The sequence below is a fragment of the Mus caroli genome, unplaced genomic scaffold (genome assembly GCF_978045245.1).
Source record: "Mus caroli unplaced genomic scaffold, Mus_caroli_1 scaffold_12, whole genome shotgun sequence".
NCBI classification, from domain to species: domain Eukaryota; kingdom Metazoa; phylum Chordata; class Mammalia; order Rodentia; family Muridae; genus Mus; species Mus caroli.
In genome coordinates this window covers 101,910,843-101,924,039 of record NW_028227267.1, presented here as the reverse complement: position 1 = coordinate 101,924,039, position 13,197 = coordinate 101,910,843, and the positions used below count along the sequence as shown (strand labels likewise).

The window sequence follows — 13,197 nt, the reverse complement described above, 5'->3', positions numbered from 1 at the left end:
AGCAGACTATATTCATTGGTTATTTTAATTCATGTCAAGACTATCTATATAGAATTCAAACAGAATTCCAAGATAATATGTTACCAATTCATACACAACTAGACAATATTTTAGAATGTAAATTGGATACCAAGAAAAGAATAAAGAGACTATAACTGCTAAATAATCACTATAAAACACGTGATGACAAGCTAGAGAGGGCTCAGTGTCTAAGAGCATTTAACTCTCTTGCAGAAGATATAAAATCAGCTATCAACATTCATATTCTGTAGCTCACAATGCCCTAAGCTCTAGCCTCCACTAACACTGCACTTTTGTGTGTAAATCCACACAAAGACATGCACATATACACGTAATTTAAAACTGTTTAATGTAATTTGTGGTCACAGTCTGAAAATTCTTAACACTCTTATCTTTGAATCTAAATTCTGTATGTGTTGTCTAGGAGACTGGCATGAAGCATTGCTGGGGACCTGCAATCCCAGCTCAAGATGACCTTTCCTGCAAGAGCTGAGTCCACATCACCTTCTCACTCGGCTTGTCTCCAGCTTCATAAAGGTAGTAGCCATGGATTTTAGGCTGGCATCACCTTAGAGCTTTAAGCAGCCAGCAAATCAGCAGAGCCTCTCTCTATACCACTGCCAATTCAGATAATGACTGGTCCTAGCATGGGAATGGCAAACCTTTGGACCTGAGGTCTGTCTGCCGTGAACTGAAGCAACAAACTACGGAAGGATGAGCTGATTTGTTTTCACTTCAGGCCAATCTCACTTGTTATTTGACTCTGTCCTCTTACGTACCCAAACCGGGCTACTTTCATGAAACAGAACTTAGAACCTAGAGTCACCGATAGAGCTCCACTTCCTACAAGTCATGCTTAGCTTTGGCCCCTGCCCACCCCACCTCACAGAAGCCTCATGGCTTTCTGTCTTCAGCCAACAAATTCATGTAGACCTAACATTACCATGCCGTACCCTCACCCATTTGATCTTCCGATTTCCGTGGAATTGAAGCCTGACTACTGAAGGGTCAAAATGTAAAATTCGAAAATAAACATCAATTTCTTCCCTCAATATAGGTGTATCCTCTATGCCACTAAGAGATGGGGGTGGAGCCAGTGTGTTATCTCATGCCTATAACTGCAGAACTTCAGAGGTAGAGGCAGGATAATGCCTAAGAGTTCAAAGTCCAGCCTGAGCTAGTGTGTGACTATGTTTCAAAACAAATGTGACACTGAGGCAGGGAACTTTTATTCCCTTGCCTTTCCAACAAGGGCTGGTCTTACCACTGCCTTGACAATAAATAAATAAATAAATAAATAAATAGCAAGAGAAATTGAACTCTAAATTTTGAATCCTAGATCTCACAAAAAATAATAGCAGCAGCTTCCTCCTCCTATGGTGTCAGAAGCCAAGGCCATATTAGAAGGCATGTTAAAAAAGATATAAAAAAGCACACAGAGAACTGGGGTGTTCCTATCAACATACTTAACATTTTCTTTAAAATGATTTTTATTGTTTTTAGTTATGTATATGTCGGAGGGGGAAGTATGTGCACGTGAGCAGGTGACCTTGAAGGTAAATAAACACCACACAAGATGCTGAGAACTGAACTCAAGTGCACTGCAACAGTATAGACCCTTAACCCCCGAGTCACCTCTTCAGCATCCATGGAGTCAGCTTATGGATTGTCTGTGTCACAGTATTTTCACAATATAAATCATATAACTATTACTACATATATATGACACTAGTACTAGAATACATACAGCTCAAATAGACCTAATGAGGGTCTGCACTTGAGTCAGCATTGCTCACGAACGCTGCAGTAACTCAGTGATTGACTCATGCATATAGATGTTTTAATGAATACATTCAAGTCAAACACACAGGTACAATTCTTATGATATGCACAAAACGGCAAGAGAGCTTTACGATGCACTGGAAAACAATACAAAAGAACTGAAGACAAGACATCAGAGTGCTGCTGCACACCTCAGCAAATGAATGACTTGGTACAAAACACTTGCATGGAAACTTTCTCAGGTACAGATTTTCTGAATCTGCTAAAAGTCTATTTTAAAGATTTAAAAAAAAAAATCAGTCCTTCACAGAAGCACTAAGTGTCTTTGAGGAAAGTACTAACTCCATGGTAGACAGATGACCAAGCATGCAATTCAAGACAACAACTTTTCTAATATGGACAGTCTCGACTTCTCCCTGTATAAATGGTAGCTCCAACAACTCTTTTAATTATAGATTTAAAGGGATTCTTAGATTTAAGAATAAGATTTTAGTGGCTGGAGAGATGGGTGGCTCAATGGTTAAGAGAACCGACAGCTCTTCCAAAGGACTCTGAATCAATTCCCAGCAACCACATGGTAGCCCACAACTGTCTGTAACTCCAGGATCCGACACCCTAGACATAGGCAAAAAAACACCAATGCACATAAAACAAAAATAAATTTTAAAAAATAAGATTTTATGAGGCAAATCAACCAAATTATGGCTTGATATAAAGTAAGGGAAGTGAAATAGAATAGATTATGGTTGAAGAATTAACAAGAAGTAAGTCTGCTAGACATTAGCAATCAGTACATAAATGAATGAGGGAAGGATGCTGAGATAAGAGTCCATACAGGAGTGAAAGGCCCGTGCTAGGAACCTGGATGCTAACTAAGACTTCAAACATGAAAAGAATTCATCAGAGGAGAAAAAAGACTTAAAGACCCAAATGGTCCAAACTTTAAAGATCAAAAAGTTGTTGATGAGGGAAGTTTAAAAAAAAAAAAAAAGACACCTATTTCAGGAGGAAAAAAAAGTCTAGATGTGGTGATTTCTTGTGTAACCATGTTACTGCCCAGTAATTCTTACCAAAAGAAGTGCATGCTCACAAGCAGACTGATACAAGAATATTCATAGGCTTCATTTATAATACCCAAAAGCTAAAACATACCAACTGTCCACCAACAAAGCAATAGATAAGAAATGTATATTCACACAATTTGTCATCAGGTAAAATTATACAATTGCAAAGAGATGATACACTGACATTTATAACAACCTGGGTTTATCTCAAAGCTTCTCTCTACATGAAAGAAGCTGTGGGTTCTATATGCTACACTACTGAAAGTGACAAATCATCTTGGGGATAGGGACTGACTGGCAGAGGTTCTGGAAAACCTTCCTGACTTAAGGAACATTCTGTATGATGACACTGAGTTTTATTTGAAAACAACAAAGAATCAGACTGGGTACTTGTGCTTCTCAGTGCTGCAGAGTGAAACTTTGTCTCAAAGTTTAAAAATTAAAAAGAGGAGCTAGACATGGTGACCCACACCTTTAATTTGTACGCTCTGTCCAGGCCAGCCTGGTCTACAAAGTGAGCCCCTGTCTTGAAAAAAGAAAAAGAAAAAGAAAGAAAGACAGACAGACAGAAAGAAAGATAGATATATTAAAGCAAGGACACTAAGTAAGGAGGGAATCTAGTGAGAGTAGATCGGGGAAAGGATTAAGAGGGGGAATAGGAATGAATATGATCAAAATACACTGTATGCACATATGAAATGCTCACAGAATATAAAAAAATATTTCAATTGTAAAATGACACTGAAGACATACAACAGCATGAATGTAACAACTGTTTAAAAACTATTCTTCCAGTTTTCTATATATTGCTACCTATTTGAAAGTTTTAATAGTAAACACCACTGAATGATGGAATGGGGTTTTAAAAGGAAACCACTGAAGGTTTTTGAGGGGGAAAAAAGAAACAAAAAGAAAGAGAAAGAAAGAAAGCCAGCAAACAAGCAAGCCAGCCTAATTTATACTGAAAAAGAACATGCCATACAAACAATACACTAAAGAGCAGCCAAGCAACAGAAGAAAGTAGCAATTATTTCATAGCATGAAAAAATGTGCATTCAAGGAGCCGGGAAGAATTCACAGCGAGAATAAAAAACAAAGATGTCAAAAGAAAGCTGCTAAATATCAGGAATTTTAAAAAGTTCTGAGGACAAAATTCAACCTCAATATAACAAGAGACCTAATGTAGACAAGAGCCTAGATGTAGCAGATTAAGCAACTGGGCAAGCTTGAGAACATAAAAAGCAGTAATACAAGACAGATAATGTATATTGATAAATTCAAAAGAAACAAATGAAGGTCACGGAAATCAGGAGAGACAAAAAAGATAACTAGAAAACATCATACAGTTTAAGACTATGGTGTTTCTTTAAAATGGAAAATGAAAACAAACAACTACACCTAAAATTCACCTTCTACTAGACACTTAGAATGGTCTATTTATTGGGTGAGGCAGTGGTCCTGGGCCTGAAAGCATCTCAGCATCTTCGTTCTTCGTAGGGGGCTGTCCTAGGCACAGCTGTCAGTTTCCTGATGTCAGTTACCTTCCTTGTAATGAGTTACACAGACAACAGAGAGAACCAAACCAACCATCATTGTTTGCTAGTGTTAGCTGCTTCCTACAAAGTAGATAGATAAATATAAAGAGCTAGGTTCTCCACTCTGGCTGACTCATTGCTGTGTCTCTCCAAACACTCATTAACCTCAGAGGACTTTGGAATAAGGAAAAGGACGCAAATACGCTGTGTTCCTGTTGCTTGCTGTACCATGAGTAATGCCATTTGTTCTGACTTACGAGTCTTCTGTTTTCTGCCAACCACCATGAAACGTTAACAGACTAATTCATTAGCTTGTGGAAATAGTAGTTATTTCCATGTGACAGGCTCTAAATCAGTGGTTCTCAACCTTCCTAGAGCTACAAACTTTTAGTACGGATCTTTAGGTTTTGGTGACCCCCCCCCAAACATAAAATTGTTCTTGTGGCTACTTCAAAGCTGCACTCTTGCTACTGTTATCAATCATAATATAAATATGAACGATATCTGATCACGTGACCCTCAGTGAAATGGTCACTTCACCCCCAAAGGGGTCGAAACCCACAGGTTGAGAACCACTGCTCTTGTTTTACCTATAGTATGGTATTTTAATTCTCATGATAACTATGAGGTTGTACTAATATGAGGAAATGATGCTTTAAGATATGAAGTGACTCATCTAATGTTTGAAAACTGGCAAACAAAAGGCGAACAGGATGGCTCAGTGGCTAAGAGTATTTGATGCTCTTCACATGACCAGAGTTCAGTTCCCAGCACTCACACCATCAGATGACTTACAACCATCCGAAACTAAAGCTCCAGGAGTTTTTCTCACTTCCCTAGGCAGCAGCACATGTGTGACACACACACATATTAAAAGAAAGAAAGAAAGAAAGAAAGAAAGAAAGAAAGAAAGAAAGAAAGAAAGAAAGAAAGAAAGAAAAAAGAAAGAAAAGAAAAGAAAAGAAAAGAAAAGAAAAGAAAAGAAAAGAATTAGGTTTTCGTCTACAAAGTGAGTTCCAGGACAGCCCAGGACAGCCAGAGCTATACAGAGAAATCCTGTCTCGAAAAAAAGAATTAGGTTTTCGTTTTCATTGCAAACAAAACCTAAATGTAAGTCTAGATGACATTAATGCCTCTTTTGTTTTGTTGTCTGTGGTGCTGGAGAGGGAACCAGAGCCTTAAGTGCAAACAGGTTAGGCCAAGCACCTGGGCTACATCTCAGCTCACTAACTTGATTTTAGCAGTTCAAACCTCCTTCCTTAGCCGATTTATCAGGTGCAGCTGAAATTCTCCCAATACAGAAGTACTCAGAACTCTCTATAGCACACATACTTCAAATTTTGTTTCATAGAAAGCTTACATTGTAGAACTGTTACTATTATCTTAAAATGTAAAAGAAGCAAAAACACTATGCAGTCAAATATCAAGAATAACCGCAGTAAACTAATCTAAGCTACTCTCTACTAAAGAATTTTTCACTATGTGATGATGTTAGATGTAGTCCAAGAAGTCCTATTATTGGCCTCCTAGTATATAGTTCAGGAAACTACTGCTAATTGTGTAACACTGCCAATTTAGTTATTCAAAAAATACCTTTTAAATCTTAATAGTCACCTTTTTGGGTCCCTGAGCCTTCAAAGTAGACACCAGCAAAGCAGAGTGCAAGCTGCAGTGGCAGACGCAGAGCAAGTTAGCTAAGCAGTGTGGCGCATCGCTCTTTTCCTATCAAGCACAACTCAGTCTCCCAAAACACACTGAAAGTAAACACCATGCCTTATCTTTTTTTTTTCCTGAAATTAGAAAATTAGCAAGACATTGTAGCTGTACATTTTGTCTATTGTTATGGGTCTCTAACAATGAATAGGGAATAGGGTGGGGGGACATTATTATAGCCAGGGATGGTGATGTGTGGCTGTTAGCCGAGTAGGAAGCTGAGGCAGGAGGATCGTGAGCTCCTTGGCTTCTCAGTGGTTGAATGCTTATCCAGAATGTGCACAGGCCAGTCTGGCTTGGCTAAAAATAACATTCATCCAGATGTGGACACAGCCTGGAGGCCCAGCCACAGATAAATGGGCAAAGAAAATGTATATATACATGAGGATATTATTCAGCTGAAAAGAATGAACTACAACATTCTTAGGAAACAGGAAAACAGATGGAACTTGGGTGGGGGACACAATATGTTAAGTGAAATAAGCCAGATTCGGAGAGAAAAAGGCAAGTTTTCTATCCTAAGAGGAAATGTAGATTCAAATTTATATATACATATGTATGCATATGTAGGACACAAAAGTACAAAAAGGACTTATAAAATCCAATACTTAATATGTTGGCTAAAGCAATAATAAGAGAATAAACCCTTTGGATGGCCTAAAGAAAAGAAAATGCCCTGGATACACTGTATACATGGATTAAAGACAGTAAGCCATTCTGATCACCGGGCATCACCAGTATGCAGAGCTGAGTTTTAGCTCTTTAAATAAGAGTAAATCCACACAGCACAGTGTTTCTCGCCCCTATGTACAGTTCCCTATCTCCTGACCTCATCATCGCTAACAAAGTTGTTTACTGCTCCAGTTTATTAATCATTCTAGAGTTTCAAAATAAGGCCTGACCTAAAGGTAGCCATAAAACAGGCATGCCCATTACATAAGCTAGGCTTCCAGACTGAACCCCAGCTACCGAGTCCACGCAAAACTCAAACCCAGTTGTATCTATGCCGTTTTCCCAGACAAAGCTACTCTCAAAAAAAAAAAGGGGGGAGGGTATCATCCTAAACACACGAACTTACTATGTAACCACAAAAGTAAAAGAATGAAAATACAAATTTAGACTATAATAAAATTCTCCAATGCTTCTCCCTATAAAAAAAATTAATATTCTAAAAGAAATAATTTATTTAGAATGACTGATTTCTGCCCTCTGCCCTTGCAGAGTGGCTCCACCCACTCAAAGTCTCCATAGGACACAGCTTCAGTTTTGAAGGGAGAAAAAAAAATGTAGTATTTTATACCTTCTTTCAAAGTTTAGACAAAAGTAGGGTCTCAACTAGTTACCTCTATCAAAAGCAAAAGAGACAATATAATAAATGAAAACTATTAACACTATTTTAAGTATCATCCATGGTTGAGCCCAATAGGGAAAAGCAACCCAAAGAAAGACTTCAAATCAAATTATATCACTTAGAGACATAAACAGAAATGGGTAAGATTTAAGAAATAAAACAAGTATCAATGATAAAATTATCCAAGATGTAACTGTGGCTTTTTTTTTTCAAACACTTAGAAAGGGAACAATGTCTTTTAAAAAATATAGTTACCCAAAACTGACAACTTGAAAGGCACCTTCAATAAACTGGCAAGATTTCTATTTCCTCAGCCATTCTGAAAATGTTGATAATTTTCAGAAAATTCATAATCTGAATCACCTGGCCATGTTATAGCAAATAAACGCAAATGACACAGAATTCCTACCAAAGAAAAAATGAAAAATTAAGTCTCTACCACAATCCTTCAGATTTGTCAAAAGGCACAACACACGTGCAGACAGACAAAAAATATGACATATAGGACTAACTGTGCCATCTTATAAACCCGACACGCAATAGTAACAATATGCACAAATGCTTTTCTCCTCTCCCCCAGTAACTATGTTCCACTAAATTATCTAAAAGTTTATAAGTGAAAACGCAATAAAGTAAATATTGCTGACAATGCTATTCACACTATTTATCTCCAATGACATCACTAGAACACACAGGGTGTAAAATACAGAGATTCTGACAAAGAAAATACAGGGCGCATTTCACTCATTAAGTATAGCTGGTGGTTTACATACTTGAGTGGTTTTAAAACTCTGAATTAAATGAAAACTATTTCATTTCAAACAAGGTTTGATTTTTTTTTTCTAATAAAGCGCTGCACACACGTACACAGGCAAAGCAGAAACAGATAAAAAAAAAAAAAAAACCGATCACTGTAATACTAACACAATGGAAAAGGGCAAAATGACAAGGTTAACTAGAAGAGAGGCACCTTCCCCATCACAGCTCTTCTCTACCCCTCACGCCGGTTTTAGCCCTGCTGCACCCCACTCTATAACCTCACACAATTCAGGTCACCGGTCGGGTCGCCTCCCTAACAGGTACGTGCACCCAGCCCCGCCGCAGGGGGACACCACTCACTGCTCACGGGTGTCTGAGTCAGGGAAGAAGGAGGGGAAAGAAAGCCAGCCGGGGCGAGTCGGGGAGCGCCGCCGGGGAGGGGGCTCGGCGGGACGCAGGCCGTGGGCTGCGGCCGGGGGCTGGCGGAGAGGTGGGCTGGGCGGGAAGGGGCCCGTCGGGACGCCCCGAGGCCACCGTCCTCCCCGGGGCCCGCGCACTCACCACCTGGTAGCGGCCAGTCCCCAGCTGGTGGTGATCCATCCTGCCCGCCTCGGGGTCCGGCTTCCGAGCGGGCGTGTCCCCTCGGCGCTCAGCTCCCTCGGCCTCCCGGGTCGACGTCGTCGCCGCCGCCGCCGCAGAGCCTCTTCCGCCGCTTCGGGTTCTGCCGCCGAGGTCGCCTGGCGGGGCCGCTTCACTTCCTGTCGCTCCCTCGGCTCCAGCGGAGAGCTCCGCGTCGCTCGCCGATCGGCGCCGGAGCTCCGGGGAGCTGCGCGCGCTACTGAGCATGCTCGGCGCGGACGCGCATGCTCTCTGGCTCCGCCGGCGTCCCATCCGCCGCCCGGCTCCGGAGGTGTCCCTAGGTGGGAGGAGATGGAAGAGTCAGGCAAGTCCCCGGGAGCCCTCTAGGTTGTCATCTAGTCGAGAGTGGGCGGTGGCAACCGAAGCGGAAAAGAAAAAAAAAAAAGAAATCGTCCCACTTGATTGGATTTTCCTGTGAGGGCAGGTTTCACTGTGGGGCGAGAGGATGCATCGTCACTGCGGAGAGTGGAGGCGCTGCATTCCTAGAGCACCTGAGGACAGGTCGCCCTTTTACTAGTCCCCAGCCTAGAGCATCTCAAAGAGATCCATCTCAGGGCAGGCCTAAAAAAGCGCTCATTCGAAATCATTAATGAAGTAATGAATTACCAAATATCAGAGACATATACAAAAACCACATATACATATATAAAATCAGCTTTAAAGTCACAGTAAAATTTCGAGGAAGGAAAAAAAAAAAGTCTTGCTTCTGAGCACGCGTAGCCTTCCTCAGTAGAACAGCTCATTTGTGACAAATGTTAAACCCATTTGACAACGTACCATTGCCAATCACCTAGAGTCCATAGATTGCATTGGAGTTCATTTTGAACATTGTACGTTGTAGGAGTTCTGACAAATGTACCCTATTATATATCATACTTAACAGTTTTATTACTCTGAAAATCCTGAATAGGGCTTTACCCTCCTCTTTCCTTTGCCCCCTTGTTTCTAAGAGATTTACAAATTCTTCAAACATATTCTGATAACATACAGAGAAAGAGGCCTTTAGAAATGGGAAATGGGAAGGACAGAAGAAAATAATGAAGTGAGGTAGGATTTTTTTGTGTGTGCTAATACTCAGATATTCCTAAGATAATGGTAAAGAATCAGTTTTTGTGGCGCATCATAATACCCTGTGACTAGCCACACCTCTCTCTCCTCTCCTCCCCTCCCTCCTCCTTCTTTCTTCTTCTTTCTTCTTCCTCCTTCTTCTTTCTTCTTCCTCCTTCTTCTTTCTTCTTCCTTCTTCTTTTCTTCTTTCTTCTTTCTTTTCTACTTCTTCTTCTTTTCTTCTTCTTTCTTCTTTTCTTCTTCTTTCTTCTTTCTTTCTTCTTTCTTCTTTTCTTCTTTTCTTCTTTCTTTCTTCTTTCTTCTTTCTTCTTTCTTCTTTCTCCTTCTCTTCTCCTTCTCTTCTCCTTCTCTTCTCCTTCTCTTCTCTTTCTCTTCTCTCCCTCTCTTCTCTCCCTCTCTTCTCTCCCTCTCTTCTCTCCCTCTCTTCTCTCCCTCTCTTCTCTCTCCCTCTCTTCTCTCCCCCTCTCTTCTCTCCCTCTCTTCTCTCCCTCTCTTCTCTCCCTCTCTTCTCTCCCTCTCTTCTCTCCCTCTCTTCTCTCCCTCTCTTCTCTCCCTCTCTTCTTCTCTTCTCTCCTTCTCTTCTCTCCTTCTCTTCTCTCCTTCTCTTCTCTCCTTCTCTTCTCTCCTTCTCTTCTCTCCTTCTCTTCTCTCCTTCTCTTCTCTCCTTCTCTTCTCTCCTTCTCTTCTCTCTTCTCTTCTCTTCTTCTCTTCTTCTCTTCTTCTCTTCTTCTCTTCTCTTCTTCTCTTCTCTTCTCCTCTTCTCTTCTCCTCTTCTCCTCTTCTTCTTTCTTCTTCTTCTTCTTCTTCTTCTTCTTCTTCTTCTTCTTCTTCTTCTTCTCTCTCTCTCTCTCTCTCTCTCTCTCTCTCTCTCTCTCTCTCTCTCTCTCTCTGCACAGAGCATGTTTCTCTAACAATTAGAAGACTATGGCAGACCAGTAAAAGGTATCTTTTAACCCAAACATCTGCTTCTTGTACCCTGAGATCTGTAGCCCTATTTGATCTGGCCCAACTTTCCTTTTTAAGATAATCAAGCCCTTTCTCCATAACTGTTCTTACTGTGGAGATCTCCTGGGGATCCGGGGAGGGAAACCTGGAGACCATCTCTCACTTTGCTTCATACATGTGCAGAGGAGATTTCTGAAAGAAAGGAAGCCAGATGAGACTGGTACAACTGGCCAGATACAACAAAGTTCAATAACCTATGTATAGTTGTAGCTAGAAAAGTTAAGTCTTTCTGATATTTTTACTTTTCAGATGATTTATCAGATCTCTATTAGGATCATCTTAAAATATCTAATATTAGCATTGCCAGACCAACAATAATAAAAAGCAATTGGTGTTGTCATACCTAATTTTCTTCATATGTTCCAATGTAGTATATTTTAGATCCTAATTTAATTGATATTATTAGCACAAGTATAAAGATACTCCTTACAGTATCATCCGAATAGAATTGCCTTTCATGAGCTAAACAACACCCAGTGTTAGTAAAGAAAAATTAGATTCCAATATAACTTGTTATTATAAAGGTAATTTAGAATTGAATTCCTGTGCCCTTTTATTTTCATTAGCTGTGTAGGTTCACTTGTCTCTAAATTTTATTACTTCTAAGAAAAAGAGGCCATTAAAAATCAGAGACCTGACTCAAAATAGACACCCTGAACCCTGTGTTATATCAACTCTTCCATTTTACCCACACCCAGGTTCTCTGAATGTTTCTACTCTCACAGAGCAGACGACATGATTCGATGACACAATAGATTTTCAGTGAGGAAGTTTGAAAGAACAGTGAGACAGTGAGATCTGAATCTAGTGTTAGTTCAGCCTCCTCACCACTCTGTGGTGTAGATAGGCATGACTAGTCTTAACAGAGAGAGAAGCTAAGGGACAGAGAGAGCAGCAACTTTACCAATGCTAAAGTCACTGGTAAGTGCTGATAGATACAAGGGTCCCCAATGTTGAGCACCGTGATAAATAGTGCACCCTAAAAAAGGGCAAGTCCCTGTCTCCTTTCCCCTTCCTGGTCATCTGTACTGTGGCACTGTGAAGAAGAGATAAAGGAATGATTCATAAGCAGCCAGTCCCACCCTTCTTCGTCCATATGGAATCACCATGCGCTCCCATTGCTGAAGAGGCATCCTGTCCACTCACCTATGACCTTAACAAAGCATGAGCACTGGAAGCCATCCCTTGTGGATGAAAAAGAAATCCTCTTGAGAGAACGGAGTCAGGAAATGACAATACTCTCTCGAGGTCTTAAACAGTGTCTGGTAATATCTTCAACACTTGAGCTTTTAGTGTCCACTCTACTTACCTAAAAAAATAAAACTTGATGTCCTAAGCCACCTCAAGTCAAACTGTAGAATTTCACTGCAGTTGACTAACACTTCTCGCTAACCCAATCAAATTCCATCTCCAAACTCAGCCACCCAGATGTTTACAGGTGCCACACTGCCAAACTGGGCAGTACATCTGCCCCAGATTCTCTTTCAGGAATGTGCAGTTGCTCACCTGTAAGGAATGTGGGCCACCAGCACCAGCCAGCTGTGGGCTTTGAAGCATTAGACCTGCAGTGATTCACTTTTCTGAACATCGTCCAGCCATTCGCTGAGCTAGGCAGCTGGACAGTGACAGCTTAATCTCTTACAGCCAACCACTTTCAGACCAAACCTCTTTCAACCGGACTCATCAAACCTTTGAGCGAGTTCTTTGTCGAATCTGCGTTGTATTACAGCTGCTCTCCCTGGCCAGCCCCCCTTTCCATTCAGACATTGTTAGTCCTCAGTGAATATCTCACACTCTTAATATTATGTCAGCATCTACTTTCTGGAAAACCCAGCCAAGGCAAGTACCAAGATGCAAAATGATAGGATATTAATGATGCTATACAAGTTGTGTTAAAATGACCACAGCCACTTTGTGTTGTTAGTTTTTCATGCCCCATGGTAACTTTCAGTACTTTACATTAGCATTTTCTCAAATCGACACAATGTGTCTTCAACCTTCACATTAAAGATCACTGATGTTCTAGAGAACAAAACATGAGGTCATAGCTAACTCTTTGTATCGGGACTTACTTTTCAGTGGGAACTATTCCCACCTTCCCAGAGGCAGAGCCATTCCCTCGGGGAGTAAAGTAACTACGTTGGCCATCTTCTCTCCCAACCAGGTCTCTTGAGCTGCACATACAGATAGCAGATTCTTCAGTAAGAGTCTCATAAGTTTACAAGTGGTAGAGATAGATGCTGTTGCCCACAGAGAGCCA

The 13,197-nt window shown here is 40.7% G+C and overlaps 1 protein-coding gene across 1 annotated transcript in view; it reads right to left on the bottom strand.

The window, feature by feature from the left end:
* Positions 1-9,132, bottom strand: part of Ndfip2 (Nedd4 family interacting protein 2) — a 47,727-nt gene extending 38,595 nt beyond the window's left edge. The window contains exon 1 of the mRNA XM_029469078.2: positions 8,787-9,132. Within this exon, the coding sequence (XP_029324938.1) occupies positions 8,787-9,116 (330 nt within the window). The 5' untranslated portion in view covers positions 9,117-9,132. The remainder of the gene's footprint in view (positions 1-8,786) is intronic.
* Positions 9,133-13,197: the final 4,065 nt, after the last annotated feature.